The following is a 19,636-nucleotide window of genomic DNA, read 5'->3' as shown; positions in this document are numbered from 1 at the left end:
TATGCGTCACTTTGGTCTTATTTGTTTCCAAATGTCTACAGCAACTCAGCCAAAGCGTCTGCACTCTTGACACTAAAACCCATACCATGTTAGTAAGGTCTCTTTTCTTTTCAAACGAAAAGCATTCCAGACTAAGGACCTCATACAATGTTTAATTCAGGATTTATCTTCACACATTCTTATTTCCCATGCCTTAAAGACACAATAGAGAGCTCAAGTATTTAAGGTGGTCATGAGTTTATGCTCAGGAGATCTTTTGTCAAAATGCATTTAATTAGCTTTAACCTCCTTAACACTGAGCAAGCAAGGCATGAGTTTTTGTCAACGCTGTGTTGTTGGATCAGAATCATGACAGGCTGGCAGTGTTTTTTCAATCATAAATATGGAGTTTTATGTCTGGCCACACAAAACATTTCAATTTACATTATTAAGTGCAACTACCACTTTTTAATGCTGCCTATAGGTATCACTGACACTGGCCCACAAATTCCAATTAATGTAAGAGTAATGAACTACTGAAAATATTTAAAATGATATTTTCTATTTTGTCCTAAAACAAATATACAAAGTTAATTCCTGACTCAAACATGTATCAATCAATTAGACATAATTAGGCTACACTTTCAGAGTTAGGCCATCATATTGATTGAATATAGTTAAACAGGGCTTCACATAGATATTTGATATCTAGCCTGCAAAATATCGACTATTGACTAACCTACTAAATTTCATAGACATTGCACTAAAACTCTGAATTTGGGGATTTAATTATTCATCACACTATAGGCCTATGTAGATGCATGATGAGAATGTTTTCATTGAACACAAAACTGTTACAATAATTAGTTAAATCTGAAACATTATACCCACTAGTTTACAAACATCACATCTTCATGAACTGTACGACCTCATTTTCCGAAGGCCCTCCCAGTCGCAAAGTAGGCCAATGAGAATCGACATATTTTTTGGAATGACCAATTAACATACAGATCATCAGGCGGTACCCACCTTGATTTATGGGCCTGCAACTAAACTTGAAAGTCTGCATTGGCCCGTTCTGCTTATGATGGGCCCAAATGCAGCGAAATCTCTGCACATTTAGCGCCAGCAGTTGTTGAGGAGACTTGAACCTACAATGGGATTTGCATCCTGTAGCTCCAGGAATAGTGCTCAAGGAATGTGTACGGGCAGATTACGACTCTGATCAGCGGTGTTCTGAGAGACGAGACTGGGAGAGGCCGGTTCGAAGCAAGGCCGGCGGAGTAGAGGTGTCATTTTCGTTTGAAGCAACGTGTTGCTTGTATTATATTGGACTGAAATTTAATTCCGTTCGATTAAAACGGTGGTTTAAGACAGTACGCTTGGAGACAGGTGAAACGCCGAGCATTCTTCAATGTACTGGTGACAGTCATTTTGAAGTTGCTAATATTACTCGGATAGCTTAGGTGGAATAGCTGGCTAGTTGGCTTACAAGCTAGCTAATGTTGTTTTAGGAGCTAACGGTAACTCCTAGCTTTATCCAGATTTAATGCAACCAAAATGGAAACGGTATGGAATGGGTTGTGATCTCATGGCCCCGAATTTAGCTGTCAAGATGAACTTTACCTTATAACAATATTTTCCAAGTTTTGGATCTGTCCTTATTTTGGGGCTTGATGATCTCAAAGTATACGTTTGGAGTTTGTGTAAAGGTAGCCAGCTAACCATACCTAGCTTGCTAGCTAACAAACAAGGTTCGTTAGAAAGAGTATGGATGGGCGTAGCGGCTTCAGTTTTACTTGCTAGCTAGCTATCTAAGGCAAATAGCTAGCAGAACGCGGGCGTTGCTCAGTTTTTCGAAGGCACGTTTGCAAAGATTTTTGTCTTATGTTCAACTTTTTGAAAAATCTCGGTGGTATACTTGCTTTTGCGACTGCTGTCCACACAGCTACAGCCCGTGTTGGGATTTGTATAGTGTAAGGTTAACGTTAGCCGTTTGATTTATGTAGCTTGTGAACAAACACCTATTAGGTTGGGTCAGGCACATAGCTACACCCCAATGAAGGAGTACAAAGTGGTTGTGCTGGGCAGTGGTGGCGTCGGTAAGTCCGCGCTTACCGTCCAGTTTGTCACCGGCACATTCATTGAGAAATATGACCCGACTATAGAGGATTTCTATCGGAAAGAGATTGAAGTGGATTCGTCCCCGTCAGTGTTGGAGATTCTGGACACCGCAGGAACCGAGCAGTTCGCATCGATGAGAGACCTGTATATAAAAAACGGCCAGGGCTTCATCCTAGTTTACAGTTTGGTCAACCAACAGTCATTTCAGGTAATACTTCAAGCAGTTCTCACGATGCATTGATTGTACTCTTCACCATCTAATCGATAAATGCTTCAAGGTGTTTTCAACATGTCCTTTCATGACTTAAGTTTCACTAGTTTTGTTTTATTTGATGTTTCACATGGGCATGCTGTCACTACCTACTACTTCTCAATCCAACTTAGTGCCCTTCTTCTGTACATGATTTTGACCTTTGCCCCCCCCCCCCAGGACATCAGACCCATGAGGGATCAGATTGTGAGGGTGAAGCGCTTTGAAAAAGTCCCGCTCATCCTTGTGGGCAATAAAGTGGATCTGGAGTCGGAGCGAGAGGTGGCGGGCTCTGATGGCCGTGCCCTGGCTCAGGAGTGGGGCTGCCCCTTCATTGAAACATCAGCCAAGAGCAAGACCATGGTGGATGAGCTGTTTGCGGAAATTGTGAGGCAAATGAACTACGCCACACTGCCAGAGAAACAGGAGCAGTGTTGCACAGCTTGTGTGGTGCAGTGAAGACACTGTTCTCTACAACCATACTACCCCCTTCACCCCAGGTAAAGACATACAAACTCCATGTTCACTTGAGTTAGGATGGGCTACATGGGCCTCTTTCTAGCAAAGAAGTGACAAAACCTCTGGAACCTACCCAAAATCCAATCACAAAAATAGCCTACTGCTGTTGACCATAGTTTTTTTTATATTGTCCTCAAAACTGCATGTTGTACTTTTAGAGAGTTTAGCCTGAGCGAGAAGAGGGTAGTGGTGTTGGCTGAAAATTGTGAGGAGAGAAAAGAGGCTTGGTTTGTAGCCGTGAGTCCGTTGAGTTTGTTATCATTAGATCACAGAAAGAATGTGGCGTGAATAATATAGCGGCCTGAGCCCTAGGCCAGAGAAGTGAGGGGGGCGGGGGGTCTCGGGGATAAGGGCTATGGGTGGTGGAGCTGGGAGATTCCCAGGGAAGAAAAAGGAAAATGTTACATCCTGAATGAAAATTGATGTTCCAAAACAGGAAGTAGATATCTACCCTGTTTGAAAGGCTCTTCAGACACACTCACAGGCATTCTGTGCAGATATTCAACTGAGTGTGTCATGTTAAGATGTTTGTGTGCTTCTTTTTTTTCCGTTTGCATCTGTACTCCTTTCAAACGCATGTTTGAATACAGCAACCGGAGATAAACAACTGGAGATATGTTGTCTGTAATGCCTTGTGTAGTTATGGGTCACCTTGTTTAGTTATGGGTCACCTTGTGTCTTGAACACTCAGCCACTGATTTTTACACAATGGAACTTCATGAATAGGTTTGTTGAGCTGTTTGTATATCCTAGACAATGTAAATTCCCCCAGATCTAAAAGCAATTAGGAGAGGCACTTGTGTAAAGCTTCTGCCTTTCTCAATTTGTAAATATATTTGCAAGAGTGTAGGAGTTGCGATTTCAACACCATAGTATTATGGACTTAAGTGATCTAAAGCACAAAAAGTCCATAATGAGTAGCTATTGGGAACGGCAAGTATGTTACTCTTGGTACTCTTAATGGTGACAGTTTTCTAGCTGGCTAGTGTAGGAGTCTTGCACAATAAGCCCCCCCCCCCCCCCCCCCCCCCCATTTCGTATGCATAAGAGATCATTTGTGGCTTCGAAGTTATTTTTACACTGTGTTTTTATACTTGCTGGATTAGGATAGTCTTTTTAATTTTTTGAAAAGTTAAATAAGGAAGTTATTACTCCATGAGACGTAATTGCATTAACCCGCCTAATGTTAATCCTAATTGCAACTGCCATCATTGCCTTTTGGAACGCTGGAGGATGCTTATGCTCATTGAAATTCATATACAAGTACCAGTGGTGTAAGCAACACCACTTTACTGTAATTGAAGTTCTACATGTATTGAGCTATTTATGGCCAATGCTAATGAGTTACTTTATCATCAGCTGGTCAAGTAGACATTGTTTATAAAGTGAAATTTGTTTGTGTAGTCTGTAGAATTGGAAGCTAATAAGAAAAATGTCTTTCCTCTTGTTTCAGACACATTACCTGGCAGGATGCCCTTTGAACCAGTCTGCTTCAATGACGTCAGACCCCGTCAGTCACACCAGCGACACCACACCTGCACACTTCTGATGCTGGTTGGCTGCTGAGGCCAGTTTTGCCCCACCGAAGGCAATAAAGGGGGCTTGAACTTCTCCAACCCCTTGATAGCCTGACTGTCGAGCACACTCACCTACAAATGCACTGGCCTTTTGGGTGATATAGGAAAGACATAATATAACACATAGCAAAGACAGACTATAGTGGATAGGTGACATGACAGGGCTATTGATTTTTAGTATTTTTCAAAGGGCGTTGGGCTAATGAGCTGTTTGTGCTCATGGCTAAAGCACCCTGTAGGTGCTCAGCCATATATAAATATATACCCTGTGTTTAAATATTTTAAATTTGGTATATAATTTTAAGTGACAACAGTCCGCAGGTTTGAGACCTGTGCTATCTGTATTTTTTTACAATGTATGCTTTTTCTCCCTCTTCTTCCTTATTAATCTATTTATTAAAATCTTTAATTATTGTGGTAGCTACTTATTGCCTTTTATTTTGTATTGGTGGTTGTTTTGCTTTTGTGACCGCAGTATGCTTTGTTTCTGAAGTGGAGCATTAACGACGCCTTAAATGATTTCAGTCTTCAATATGTTGTCAGTGTCCCTTTATTTCTTCCACGAACACGCCTTTATCATAAAAAAAGAAATGGAAAAAGGGTGTTTTATGAATGCCAAGCTAGGTATTTCCCACGTAGATTGTGCAATGTGAATAACCTTTTTGTGTGTGTGTGAGAGAGAGAAAGATTTGTGTTGGTTTATACATACAGCTCTGAAAAAAAAATAAGAGACCACTGCAATTTTATCTGAAATCAGCATCTACATATACTGTAACAGCCATTCCATTTCAACGTTTCCAACACAAGCACACCTCATTCTACTTAATAAGGTAGCCTACTGATTAGGTGATCACTTGAACCAAATCTTACTTAACGTGGAAAAGTATAAAAACTACTGTGGCCATCACTATCCTCTAGCAACAATACTAGTAGTACCTCAAAAGTAATTGGAATAAAAACTAACTATTGACCATGCCAAAGGAGTTCAAAAGAACATTTGAGTGAGGAAAAGAAGGGGGGCAATTCTGGCTTTACTGGCATAGTGATACAGTGAGCGTCGGGTTGCTTCCATCCTGAAGATTTCTAAGAAGGCGGTTCATAAGAACAAGGTCAAGCAACAGACATTGGGGACAACAAAGCTACAGATCGGCAGAATGCGAACACAGCTCTCCACTGACCAGGATGACCGTCAACTCATTCGAATGTCACTCCGCAACCGTAGGATGACATCAAGTGACCTAGAAAAAGAATGGCAGCTGGGCTGAAGTGCACAGCGAGAACGGTTCAAAACAGGCTCCTAGGGGCAGGGCTCAAGTCGTGTAAATATAGATATAGTTTTTATATTACTTTGTCTACATTATTCTCTTATATGTCCATATTTATTTTATGCTGGTCTCTAGACTTTATTCTTGCACTGTTGGACTTTACTTATTTGCTCTCATAGAGCACCTTACCATGCATACAGAATTATAGGCTCAGTCCCTGCCACCTCATGCTTGATCCTCCTTAAGCACACTATGTGGATATTTTATTTAGTTTATTTAGTATACTTAGTATTTTAGTATTTCTTTTTATCTTCTACTGTCTCTATTGCGCAGTGGAGTTTTTTATATTTATATACTTATATTACTTTTTCTACTGTAAGTGCATGTTGTGTGTGATGTCTGTATGCTACTGAGACCTTGAATTTCTCCTTGGGGATCAATAAAGTATCTATCTATCTATCTAAAGCTAGAAAAAAAAAACCTTCATCAATGAGAAGCAAAGAAGAGCCAGAGGTTTATTAGACCATAGACGACTGGAGTAAGGTCATTTTCTCTGATGAGTCCAATTTTCAGCTTTATTAAACACCTGGTTGTCTAATGGTCAGATGGAGACCTAGGCCTACAAGCCACAGTGTCTTGCACTGAAATTGGTGGAGGATCGGTGATGATCTGGGAGTGCTTCAGCAACGGTGAAATCGGACACGGGCAGATGTATCTTTAAAATGGACACATGAATCAAGCCACGTACAAGGTTATCCTGGAAGAAAACTTGCTTCCTTCTGCTCTGACGATGTTCCCCAACTCTGATAATTGTTTTTTTCCAGCAGGACAATGCTCCATGCTACACAGTGAAGTCAATCAAGGTGTGGATGAAGGACCACCAGATCAAGACCCTGTCATGGCCAGCCCAATCTCCAAACCTAAACCCCATTGAAAACTTCAGGAATGTGATCAATAGAAAGATGGATGGTCACAAGCCATCAATCAAAGCTGCTTGAGTTTTTGTACCAGGAGTGGCATAAAGTTACACAACAGCATGTGAAAGACTGGTGGAGAGCATGCCAAACCACAAAGCTGTAATTGCATAATACTGTCTACACTGAACTATATCTCTTGTCCTGCCTATGCATCACTTGTCTATACTCTGTATATCACATTGTACTTTTCTGCTTTTTTGCACTTCTGGTTAGACGCAAACTGCATTTTGTTGGCTTTGTACTTGTACTCTGCACAATAAAGTTGAATCATGGTGAATCATGGTGATTCCACCAAATATTGATTTCTGAACTCTTCCTAAGTTAAAACGTTAGGCCTAGTATTGTGTTGTTTATGAACTTGCATTATTGTCTGAAAATACTAGGCCTATTTGTTTTTGTTATTTTGACCATTTGTCATTTTCTGCAAATAAATAGCCTACTCAAAATGACAATATTTTTTATTTGGAATTTGGGGAAAATGTTGTAAGTAGGTGATAGAATAAAAAATAACTGTTCATTTTACTCAAACACATACCTACAGTAGCCTAACACCAAACGATAATTTTGCAGTGTATAAATCCTAATGCAGCCTTGCTATTGCAATTTGACAATAAAATGATATAGCAGATCTTGGAAATGAAATGGGTAAATTAAGGGTAAAGTAAGAAAATCTGGCAGTTGATGTCTAGAATGAGGAGTTAGCTCTCACAATATGTCATGGTCGTTGAGTGGTTGTAAATGAGTTATTTCTTTCGTTTTAAGTAGGCCTTTGACTGAAGATATTTCAGGTTTCCCTCATCCAACTTTGCAACCTAGCCTCCAGCCCAGTTGGTGGCGATAATTCAGCAAGTTCCTGCTCTACTGACCCCGGAGAAAACGAAGAAGCAGACAGCTGTCGAGAGATTTCCGCAAACAACGTGTAGTGTGATCCTGTCGATGATTGTAATTTAAGTCATTAGTGCCTGTGTTATTTAACTGTTGCCATGAAATGCGTGTTTGTAACAGTCGGAACGACAAGATTTGATGAACTGATCGAAACTATGATTTCTGAGGATACAGTTAAGGTAATGCATTAAGTCTGGGTCCAAGTACGTTTCTCTGAAGAGTTCATGCTAGTCAAGTCAGTGTCATATATCATACGCCCACCTGAAATGTAACATTTATTTTTGCTTTCTTTAAGGCTTTAATTGATCGTGGTTACACAAAATTAGTCCTTCAGGTTGGTTATGGTTCGCACCTCCCTGGCCCTGAAAGCTGTTCAGGACTGAAGTTGGATGCTTTCCGTTTTAAAGATTCTATATCGGACGACATGAAAAGAGCTGACCTCGTCATCAGTCACGCAGGTAATGGTGAACAGAAGTGGAACTCAGCCCTAGTTATAGACAACGTCAGTCAGTGGTCAGTGCAGTCTAGACATGTAATGAACGGAAGTGTTGCCCATGATTTTTAATAGGCTATGTTATAACTGTTTTTTGTTTTCAAGGGGCTGGAAGTTGTCTTGAAGCTCTCGGGGCACAGAAAGCACTCCTTGTCGTGATCAACGACAAGCTGATGGACAATCACCAGCTCGAGCTTGCCAAGCAGTTGCATTGCGATTCACACCTTCTGTACTGCACCTGCAGGTCAGTGGCTGTCTTACATGGCTAAAGTAGCAGTAGGCTAGGCCTTGTTTAATTATTAGCTCTTGCCACCTAATATAAAGCATGATCTAGCATGTAGATAGAGTGAGAAATTCTGTTCCCCAGAGCACTTGATTCGTTTTTACTTAGAATACATCACTTTTCTGACTAGTCCTTTGTTTATTCTCTTAGCACTCTGACTGAAACATTGAAGACCATGGATTTCTCCACACTGACACCTTTTTTACCTGGTCAGCCACAAAACTTTGCAAAATTCCTGGACAAAGCACTTGGATTTGCCTGATGGAGACACAGACCTTAACCAGCAAACTGAATAATTTTCAAGTGAATTCTGAACGGAATCATTCAAAAGTGTGAGGAGGGATTACTCTGCTCGGAACAGACTACTGAGGAGAAATGTCTGGTTAAAACAGGGTGGGCAAAACATGGATGGAGATATTTGGTTAAGAATGACGGCAGGCTATGGCAGGTTCAGCTTTAAGGCTGTTGAAAGGTATTTTCTTTTGATTGTTTCTTTGGGTACTGATTCATCTGTCTACCCACATAAAGTACATTTGTCAATCCTCAGTGCTTACAAGAAAAACTTTGGTGTTTATGTACAGACCAATAGGACAAGGAACTTTTTTTTTTCCTTCTCCACTGTGACATATTAGGATTCAGTATATTAGAGGTTTTGATACATTTTAGATTGGGAGAGGGAAAATGAGAGGATTTTATATAGTAGCGCATACATCAGATCATTTCCATGGGATGCTTTTCTGTTGCCTTGCTCATGGGTCAACCGTCCTGTCTGTCTGCTACGGTCTCCTCTGAGTGCCTCTGAAGAAATGAGACGTCCTTAACGATGTCTGCCTTTGGACAACCTCCACTGAATGAGCTGGAGGAATTAGGCATGAGGACAGTGAAGCCATAAACATACTGACCAGAACCCCCCCCACTACATCTTAATAGGCTACTCATGATTGAGAACTGCAGGCATACATCAAAGACGCATACACACACATACCTTGACATGTTAGACGTCTAAAGTCTAAAGTACAAAGGGCCATTTATGATTATGTTTTACTCTGCATACTTTTTGGCCTGTGCACAAACTGACCACTGGGAGTCCATGTAAAGCTTCAAGCTTTCCATTTCCTGGGCAGCAGATTACATGTGTCCATCTCCTTCCTGTACACTTATTGATCATACCTGTAGGACAAAATACGTATATTTAAGTGTACACAAAATAATTGTGTACACACTTATGCATAAAAGAAGCTCAACCAAAAGTTTCGTCCTTTGTGTGAGAAATTAACAGGCTCATTATAACCTGTAGCAAAAACAAGAATGTCATACACTAATTAAATAATTTAGATCTTCCTAAATGCTTATTTAAATAGCTTTTGAAACTTCTTAAGATCAATGGTGTATATGTTCACGTTTCCAAACAGACAACAACCCTTGTAAGGCAGTGACGAGAAAATGCTTTTTCCTGTAATTTCTTTAGTCCTCCTTTGTGTCACTTCTTGTCCTCCAGTAGTCTTACTGAAATAAACAGACATGCTGAAAAAAGAGATTGTGCAGGAATGTTTTTAACAGCAGTAGTTAAGGTAAAGCACACCTAACAGCCATAAATGGTCACTCGGCATATAGCTTGTGTATTTGTTTGTGAACATGTCTATGTATTTGTTCGACGTCATGGAAGGTGAACTGCACAGTCAGCAAGCGTTAAGAGGAAGTTGACAAAAGTTGCGTTTAGAGGAAGTCATCAAGAGTTTCGAGAGGTTCAGGAGACGCGTTCGTTTCACACAGTATGGATGGTTGTTTTAAAAAGTCTTCAAAATGATCCCCAGCAAATCATTCTTGGTTCTCTTTGGGGGCCTTATTGTCTGTTGTGTTATGGGAAGGTGTTTAACCTCTATACCAAGTAAGTGCTCTAAGTTTCACCATATATGGTAGTATTTGGTTATATAATGTAGACCTTCACTTAGTGTAATGTTATCACCTTCTAATAAAAAAAGGAAATTACAACAGTGAAAGATGTATTTCGTATTTCTCATTTCCATTGTTTTCCACTTGTATTTTGTTATTAGTTATTTCAGTATTTGAATCTTTCTGGTCGTAATGGTTCAACTGACAGTTTAACGTGCACTCAGAAAGGTCAAAGTGGTGTAAAGGAATTTCCCCGCCTCCATATGATGTGGGATTTTTAGAACTGAAATCTTATTCAATTTCCACTCAACGCTAGTGCTACCTTAGATCAGTTAAATGAAAATTCCTGTATTTTTCAACCTGGGCCCTATATTTAAACATGTTTAGTAACATTTTGTGCCTTGGCAAGGTGAAAACAAGTGGTTTACTTTCACATTTCCAAATCCCCTGTACACCTCCATTGTATAGCCTTTTTGAGGTTGACTGTTTTAGCATTCTAACTCATACTGAACCAGTTTTATCTACTTGACAGCTGTGAAATATATTTTATTGATTCAGCATTGAATTATACATTGAGTTATACAAAACCATGTTTTTATACAAATGCTACAATCACTTTTTGGTAGAAAGAAAATGCCATATACTCTTATTCATCTTTTGCAGGTGTAGATTGTTATATTGTTAATTTGGAAAATGTAAACTGCACCTGGAACTGTGATAGTGATGTAAGCTTCTCTTTCAGTTACTGGTGAGTATATAGAAGGTTTATCAGTCCAATATTTGAGATTCCAATAATTAGTGCAAGACATTGGTTACCTGCAAAAAATTGTTTTGCCATTATGTCTTGTGTGTCACAGGACTCCAGACGGTGTCCCATCATCCAGAAAATATACTGAGTGCCCAACTTACCAATTTAAGGATGGCTGTAGTGTCGGCTGCATCTTTCCTTTTCATCAAGGAAATAGATTCAAGCACCTGCACACCTCACTGTTTCATGGGGCCACACAGAAAAATCAGACACATGATATGCGCATTGATGGTAAGACAACTTTAGTTATCTAATATGCAATATTATTAAAGATTAAAAATAAAGATAATAAAGGCAAATGTTGTTTTGAATCACCTTTCTTCATGGCTTTCTGAATCACATCTTTCATCATCATCATGTGCATGGACTATTTAGTGTGTTTCATGTTGAGGAATGTAAAAAAATACAGCACTTAATTCAGCTTCTCTGTTCCTACATTGCTACACTCCTTTTGTAGTGTCTCTTTGTGTTAAAGTGTTTACTCATTTTCATTCTTATTTTCTCAAAGTGAAACTTCACCCACCTCAGAACCTAACCGTGTTGTGGAATAACACTACTGGAGATGTGTCTCTATGGTGGAATATCAGTGGACCTGTCAAAGACACTTGTGTTGAGAGTATGATTTCCTACCGGATGGACTCAGGGACATGGCAGGTTAGAATGTGGTGGCTGTGAAGATATTGAAACAGAAATGTGTGAAAAGACACAGCAGGTTTGCTTTCAGCTTTCATATCTGTACACTCTTTTTAATTCACAGGACTTAAAAGAGCTTTTGCCTGCAAGCACTTCCTACACTTTTGCCAAAGTCTCTCGGACAAAATCATACATGTTTCGAGCCAGAAGTCGATATGCCAGTCATTGTAAACAGTTCAAATATTGGAGTGACTGGACTGCAGCTGTTCAGTGGGGACCCGTGGAGCCCAGCAATTCAGCAGGTGGAACAACACAATCTCATGCACACATACATGGCTATATAACACCTTCAACTCCCTTGTTGAATTACTTAGAAGTGGCTGATTTTCTATTTTGTTGTTTTATACTTCCCTCCCAGATATCTCAGTCAAAAAGGGCCTATATGTGGCATTTGGAGTTGTGGCCCTGGCCATCATCCTGATCATCATGGTCCGCGTGCTATTAGAATGTGAGAGGTAAGCAGAAGTCATTGTCCCTGTAGACGTCCGTTTCCTTGGTGCCCAGCAAGTATGGGCTTCAGTTCCTTTGTAACATTTAGTTATTTATATAGGTAGTGACATATTCTGTTTGTTTGAATATAAACCCCAACATGTCCTTGGCTTTTTTAAAGTACCAACTATTGTGTTTAACAGGATCAGGGTGATCTTTGTTCCGGTGGTTCCTGACGCAACCAAAAATCTCAACGATCTCTTCTATGATTATGGTGGCAATGTTGAGGCAAGGTTTCTTTTTAGACTTTCTGAATGGGGGAAGCAATAGATCATGTATCATTTGGGTTCAGGTTAATAGGAAAGAAACAGCAACAATGGATGATAAACATCAGACAGTGGACTGACTCAGGATGTGCTTTTCTCTGTGTTCTCAGGGATGGGTACAAATATCTCCAGAACTGAGGGATGCCTTTAAATCGGACTTCAATGAGACGGCTTGTGATGTGAGGGAGACCGCAACTCGTTGAAAAACCAGCCTGTATCATGCTGCAATGAGTTTGTTTCCATTCTGTGTAATGTGTAAACATTTATTCATATGTGTGCGTTGGTTTCATCAAGCAAGGTTTACTCAGAGCTGAAAATATACTACACTGAGCCAGAGAGAGTTTGTTACTGAAGACTACATTATCCAATGTGCTTTGTGTGTATTACTCTTCATTATCATTTTAAAATCACATCCATCCATCCTTTTTGGTATTGAATATTACTATTTGCTGATTTTTTTTATTTGCATCCCTGTGGTTCAGTCATTTGATTAATATCACCAAACATTTTAAACACATCTCTGTTTAGCGAAAAACACATTTTGCACAAAACTTTCTACATTTCTAAATGTATTTCACATTAGCTATGGAGGATCTGCCGCTTTTGAAGGTTCGCCGAAATGCTAATCTGACCAGAGAGCAACAGCTGACTCAAAATGTGTCTCAAATTTGTGATGGACTGTTCAAGAACACCATGTTGCTTATCCACATAATACCTGGGCCAATTGCAAGGTTTTGCCTGAAATTGCACAGCGCCTACTTCAGAGGCCACTATTCCCACCTAGTTTGGCCTATAAGGAAATGCTTGAACTCTCTGAAAAGCTGAGACCCTCAGAATAACTGTGTGAAGTACTAACACAGAGTTATATAGAATATTTGGTGAGGTATGCCCATGCGTTTTGCGAAATGCCCTATGGAGACTGACCCCAAATATGACCTTTGGTTATACCCAAAATGCATACTGACAATAAAAGGCTTACATGTATACTGACATACTCTGTGTAGAAGCATAATCTTGGTCTCAAATGAAAGGTAACACTCTGAAGCTCTAATGCTCAGTCAATTTCCACTGAATAAATAATGGTTGATGATGATTTCAGAGTTATTTATTAGGATATTTATTTTATTGGGATGTTAGATGTCTCAGTCATTTTTATAAATATGTGATGCCATGCCTTATCATTCCATCTGTGTTTGTCTTAATCTGTAAATAGACTGTAAATAAACGGTTTAATAAAGCCAACATTTTGATATTTCCAGAGAATAGAGCTTGATCCATTCTACTTCCTAATTATATGAGATTTTAGAGTTGTTATTATGTGCACAATTCATAGCACATTCTCATATACCGGTACTTTGTGATGCCAGAGTCATCAACAACTGTCATTGCTAATCACATTCCATTTTAGTTAAAATGTCTATTTATTATCAACTAAATTACTCCTTCAATCATGCCTTATCTCTGCAGCTAGATTAGAATGTTTTTGTTTATGACACCTCAGTGTGGTGGATTGACCTGCCTAGTCTGATTTTCAAGTTGCCTACTTGCTAAATGCCTCAACATAAGCTTGCAACAATGTAAAGAAATGATGTTGACAATGTTGTTCCATCACAGTCCCAGTCACTCGTATCATGAACTTGAGTACATTCTAGGCTCTTTGTTTCAGCATTATGACATCATACCATACCTGACAACCTGGCGTTCTCTAGTCAAGAGTTAATCCAAACTGATCTTCTTTCACTAAGGACTCGAGTTCCACAGGCTCTGCTGCTTGACTTGATGTTCGTGTACATAAAACATGGAGGTAAGAACAGAGTTTGTGTGTATTGTAGCCTTTCTAATGCTATAGTCTAGAGATATTGCTGGATAAATTGTGTAATAACCTGTTATTATATGAAGTGTTCATTCCATGGTTTTGGGGAAAATGGAGGATGGAATAGACAATTCCAAAGAAATCAAATATTTTGTCTTTTCAATTTCTTTTTCCCCCCATGATACCTACTGTTTGGAGCAGACCCCATATTCATGACTTGGTTTTTTCAGATGTAGTTCTGTTATTCTGTAGTTCTGCATACTCCATGTGATTCCCCCTCGTTGTGCTTTTATGATCACAGATGGTGAGCAGTTCCTCACAAACACCAACTGCCCCACCCTGCTTCTGCTCCAGTTTATACGAGCCAAGCTTGGACTGCTAGAATCAGGTAAAGTGATAAAACACAATGAATCAGCTCAGAATATTTTGTTCAGGGGCAAAGCAAAGCATTTAATCCACAAGCCTACCTTCTTCTAACATTATGGTCACCGCATGATTATGAAACGGATTTAGAATATAACCCAATATGGTATCACTACATTTGTTGTCCAGAATAAAAAAAGAGTGGTAATTGTGGGTGAAATACACAAGGCTAAATGTCATCTGTCGAAGGTACCTGTGATGACCCTTGTTTTATAAAGTGGAAATGACCTATAGATCAAAGCATGTGTTTGGAGAGCGTGACATGATGGGACAGTAAAGAAGCACAGTCCAGCAGGGTTTGAGGGATTTGGGAAGGGGGGTTGTGCAGAGGCCCCAGTGCTAAATATTTCACTTGCTCTCCGCTCCACGGCTGGTGTCTGCTTACGGCACTGGCATCCATCCCCTCCATGCCCTAATGAGTCCTCCATTACTAGTGTTGTTTAACTGTGTCTGATTGATACCCTACCTAATGACAGTGGGAGTTTACTTAAGTATGCTAAGGCTCATTGATGCCATCTTGGATATGCTGTGCAACCCGTCTAATTGTCCTCCCCCTGTATACTGTACTTTGACATGCAATCCGTAATCCACTCCACTCCATATGGTTAAATCACCTAGTGTTTGCGTGAAAGAAAAATATTTCTCCTTGTTTCCAGTGTGGGTTTGTCATGAGTATGTGTGTGTGTGTGTGTGTGTGTGTGTGTGTGTGTTTCTGTGTTTCTATTTCAGACTTGGTGGATCTCTGTGATGAGCGAGGTGTCCTGAAGCTCCTCTTTTTAACGCCCCAGCCACAGGAGAGCGCCAGTCGTCTGCTGCCTTCCCGATGTACCTTCACCGTCTGTTCCATTAACCGTACGCCTGAGCCCACATACACTCAGCCCCTCTCCCCACCACTCTTATGTCACCATACTCATATAAAAGGTGCCTGCTTTTTAGGCCTACATATTGTGTCTTTTCACAGGACAGTCCGATGGGTCTTATGCCTCTATCACACCACAATTGGTCAACCCTGATCCCGCTCTACTAGGTAACAGTGTGTTTTAATGTTTTCCCTACATACATACTCACATTCTACACATGAGGATTGGCTTCAACTAAGTGATTTTTGGAGTGGCTAGTGTCACATAATGCATATTCCTAAGAAAAAGGCTGAGGCGGGCGATCCAGAAATAGTTTCCATGTCAAGTTTAATTGTGTGCTTCCGTGTGTTGTATGTACGGCAGAGGCCTTGCAGACACAGACTGAGAGTTTGGAGAAGGCCCGTCTCAAGCAGCTTCGGACCCTAGAGGACAAGCGGTCTCCGGGGGAAACGCCCACCCAGGTTCAGCCCACTCCACAAGTGAGTCTACTCCCCGGATCACGACTCGCTGTAAATGGGAATTAAAAACACTGTAGCTGCCAGGGACCAAGGCGTAAACAGTCCCAGCCAATCAACACGGTGTTTGAGGAGCAGCGAAGGGAAGGGTGTTTGTTTGGCTATTGCGCTCAAATATCAGCAACCTTTTGTGGAACCGATAGCGATTCACAGAACACAACTAATAATATGTTTCAGTAACAAGAATACGTTGAATATAAATATGAAAATGACGTTTATAAGTGTGGATGAGACCTGATTATTCACTTGTGTCTAATAGGCAAAAGGGAAAGGCAAAAATGTTCACATGGACACACCTGATGAGGAACCACAACGCCGCACAGGGAGTCGAAGAAACAGGAACTGAAGATATTAGGCCTACATGAATATGTATACACAGATTAACCAGTTAACTCATGCATGTCTTTTTCATGCATGCATGAATTTAAAATTTAGTAAGGCTAAAAGTACTGTCTGGAACCTACGACCCAGTAAACCTTTTTTTCTCAAATGGATGTGTTGGCAGATGGATTTTTTCTTTCTTTTTTTCCCTTTAGTTTTTTTTTTTGTTTGTTTCCCATTTCCCTCAGACATGTGTGCGAGCATCAACAGTGGGTTGGGTTGGGATTTCCTCTCTGCACAGGTCTGTGCCCCTCAGTGTCCCATGCAAGTATATCGTCTCCTCCATTATTTCTGCATACCTCAGCGGATGTTATCCCTTGCATAAATTCTCACGTCAAAGCCATTAAGTGGTTTTAATAACTGTCCTGTAGTGAGAATGAACATCAGCTATTAGGTACTATGAGACCATGGTGAAGTTAGTTTCACTTTCCCAATGAGTTCAAATAATAGACGAGAGCAAATGCATGTACGCCATACTCTGCTAGGTTTTAGTAAAGCATGGTTAAGTGGAATACCTGTTCCATACAGTCTCGCGTGCAAGCAGATTCTTTCAACTGCGCTGCTGACTATCAAAATACCGATGCGCTGTTTGAAGTTGCGCTGCGCGCTGTTAAAGGGAATTACAGATGTCATTCTCATTGGTTTAAATGATGTCATGCCCAAAACACACCCATTACTGATTAAGAAGCATAAGGCCCACCTTCTTGCGCCGTACGTTTCATAACATTTCATAAACCACACCCAATATGGACTGGACAAACCCCGAAACTATTCGCCAGTGACCATGCGTTTTAGACTGTCATGATAGGGCCCTTAGTCTTGTTGCACTTGACACATCGTACAATTCAAGCTCCTGAAGTTAGTTACTTTTTTTTTTTTTTTCAACTTTTAATGTTCTAAGGGGATGATGAAACAGGGTGACATAAAATTGGTGGCACAAACATTTTTTCCAACTTCAGACATGTCCAGAGGGGATCGTAAAAGAGAAAAGTTGGATCTAACACTTAAGTTGGTCACAATGTGGTTTACTACTGCAAGAAAAAGAAAAAATGGGTTTACATTTTATGCTATCCTTCCAAAAGGGTAATGACAAATCAAATATGGACAAATCACTACTTAGGTCAACTTTAGAGCTGAATATAGGGAATTGCCCAAGGGATATCATCGGGCAACCACCCTATTCTTATGGAGTAACCCATAGGCAACAAGAAACAACAAAGAATTTTTTTTTTTTTAACTGCAAAACCAGGTTCACCAAGATTCTGGCCTTTGGCTCCCCGACTATGATAAGCATAGCTTATATTGTCATGGTTATAGCTTATTGTCATGGGTATAGGTAAAGGTAGTATATTTAACTGAGTGATGAAATTTTGGCTTATTAGAGAATAAATTACAGATTTTTAGTATTTAAGTATTTGAAATACTCTACAATCCCTCAAAGTATTTTGTTACAAACTACATTAGATTTGTTCCAATCCTACAAAATACAAATGACAAAATACACTAAAGTAATTAAATACATATTTAAAATGCATATAAATAAAATAGGCCTACTGCCCATGTCTGACAGTATACTCTAATCATATAATCATAAATGATCAGACAAGTGCTCTCTTTGAGCAAGCACTTTCACTAAAGTCAAGTCAACTGTCAGACTCTGAAGACTTATTTGATCACTTTAATGCAAAAATGGCAAACATTATGGATGACATTGCTCTATTACAATTCAAGAAAGTTAAGGACAAACAGAAAGCACCATGGAGGCAAAATCCAGCAGTTAAACTTCTAAAAAGAGAGTGTAGGAAGACTGAAAGAAAATGGCGTAAATACAAACTTCAGATCCACTATGAAATCCATAAAGAGATGCTCCGCACGTATAACTCTGAAATATGCAAAGCAAGACAGTCTTTCTTTTCTAACATTATCAATAGAAGTTCAAATAACACTCGTATTCTATTTTCAACTGTTGATAAGTTAACAAATCCCCCCTCACAATTAGCGCCTGAACTTCTCTCAACTAATAAATGCAATGAGTTTTCATCTTTTTTTAAAGGTAAAATTGACAAAATCAGACTCAACATATCTGCTCAATTACAAATTCAACAACCTGAACTTCCAGCAACAAACAGAGGGAAACTAAACTTGATGTCAGAGTTCAGCTTGATAGACTACGAAACACTTGAAAAAACGGTACAGAATCTCAGCTCTTCCACATGTGTCCTAGACACTCTGCCTACCAATTTCTTCAAAACTGTTTTTCACCTCATAGCGGCGGATGTCCTTCAAATTGTAAATGTATCACTGCTGTCTGGCACTTTTCCTAAGTCACTGAAAACAGCTGTTGTAAAGCCACTTCTCAAGAAGAATAACCTGGATGCCTCCATGCTAAAATATTACAGGCCCATATCCAATCTGCCTTTTATTGGCAAAATTATTGAAAAAGTAGTCTTTAATCAATTAACCACCTTCCTAACATCAAATGGGTATTTTGATTACTTTCAGTCTGGTTTTCGGGCAAATCACAGCACTGAAACAGCTCTCATTAAAGTTTCCAATGACATACGCCTCAACACAGATTCAGGTAAAACATCAGTCCTAGTGCTACTGGACCTTAGTGCAGCATTTGACACTGTTGATCACAATATTTTACTACACAGACTAGAACACTGGGTTGGATTTACAGGCATAGTTATCAGCTGGATAAAATCATATCTACAAGAAAGGAGCTTCTTTGTTGCCATCGGAAACTGTACCTCAACACCAACGTCCTTGACCTGTGGTGTTCCCCAGGGGTCAATCTTGGGGCCACTATTATTCAACCTCTATATGCTCCCACTTGGACAAATCATTCAAAATAATTTGATTTCATATCATGCAGATGACACACAAATTTACTTAGCTCTATCACCAAACGACTATGGTCCTCTTGAATCTATGTGTCAGTGTATAGAACAAATCAACACCTGGAAATTTTCTTCAGCTGAACAAAGAAAAAACTGAAGTAATTATATTTGGTAAAAATGAGGAAAGACTTAGGGTTGCCACTCTCCTTGGCACAAAAGGGTTGAAGGCAAAGGATACTGTTAAAAATCTTGGTGTATTAATTGACAGTGATCTAAATTTCAACAGCCACATGAAAGCGA

General features: G+C 39.8%; 3 protein-coding genes across 4 annotated transcripts; all 3 read left to right on the top strand.

The window, feature by feature from the left end:
• Positions 1-1,019: 1,019 nt before the first annotated feature.
• On the top strand, positions 1,020-4,981 carry rap2c (RAP2C, member of RAS oncogene family). Its single transcript, XM_076292455.1, has 3 exons — positions 1,020-2,311; positions 2,534-2,853; positions 4,326-4,981. Exons 1-2 carry the CDS (start codon positions 2,039-2,041, stop codon positions 2,810-2,812), a joined length of 552 nt encoding a protein of 183 aa, XP_076148570.1. The 5' UTR covers positions 1,020-2,038; the 3' UTR covers positions 2,813-2,853; positions 4,326-4,981.
• A 2,595-nt stretch (positions 4,982-7,576) lies between these two features.
• il2rgb (interleukin 2 receptor, gamma b) lies at positions 7,577-13,756 on the top strand. Of its 2 annotated transcripts, XR_012988354.1 has the most exons (11): positions 7,577-7,755; positions 7,872-8,034; positions 8,175-8,313; positions 8,503-10,240; positions 10,909-10,993; positions 11,103-11,284; positions 11,562-11,707; positions 11,811-11,988; positions 12,105-12,201; positions 12,379-12,463; positions 12,612-13,756. XR_012988354.1 is itself a non-coding variant. In XM_076292453.1 (8 exons), exons 1-8 carry the CDS (start codon positions 10,156-10,158, stop codon positions 12,702-12,704), a joined length of 951 nt encoding a protein of 316 aa, XP_076148568.1. In that variant the 5' UTR covers positions 8,617-10,155; the 3' UTR covers positions 12,705-13,756. The 2 variants fall into 2 exon arrangements, 1 of the variants encoding a protein (XP_076148568.1); XM_076292453.1 differs by lacking the exons at positions 7,577-7,755; positions 7,872-8,034; positions 8,175-8,313 and having other exon boundaries at positions 8,617-10,240.
• An 849-nt stretch (positions 13,757-14,605) lies between these two features.
• Positions 14,606-17,842, top strand: cunhxorf65 (chromosome unknown CXorf65 homolog). Its single transcript, XM_076292454.1, has 5 exons — positions 14,606-14,702; positions 15,467-15,589; positions 15,699-15,764; positions 15,961-16,076; positions 16,372-17,842. Exons 1-5 carry the CDS (start codon positions 14,606-14,608, stop codon positions 16,456-16,458), a joined length of 489 nt encoding a protein of 162 aa, XP_076148569.1. The 3' UTR covers positions 16,459-17,842.
• The last annotated feature ends 1,794 nt before the right edge of the window (positions 17,843-19,636 follow it).

Source organism: Alosa pseudoharengus, unplaced genomic scaffold, assembly GCF_046254945.1.
Source record: "Alosa pseudoharengus isolate Yale_2024_CS ecotype anadromous, Long Island Sound unplaced genomic scaffold, YU_APseudo_1.1 YU_APseudo_1.1_scf_19, whole genome shotgun sequence".
Taxonomy (NCBI): domain Eukaryota; kingdom Metazoa; phylum Chordata; class Actinopteri; order Clupeiformes; family Clupeidae; genus Alosa; species Alosa pseudoharengus.
This window is presented reverse-complemented; position numbering and strand designations above follow the sequence as displayed.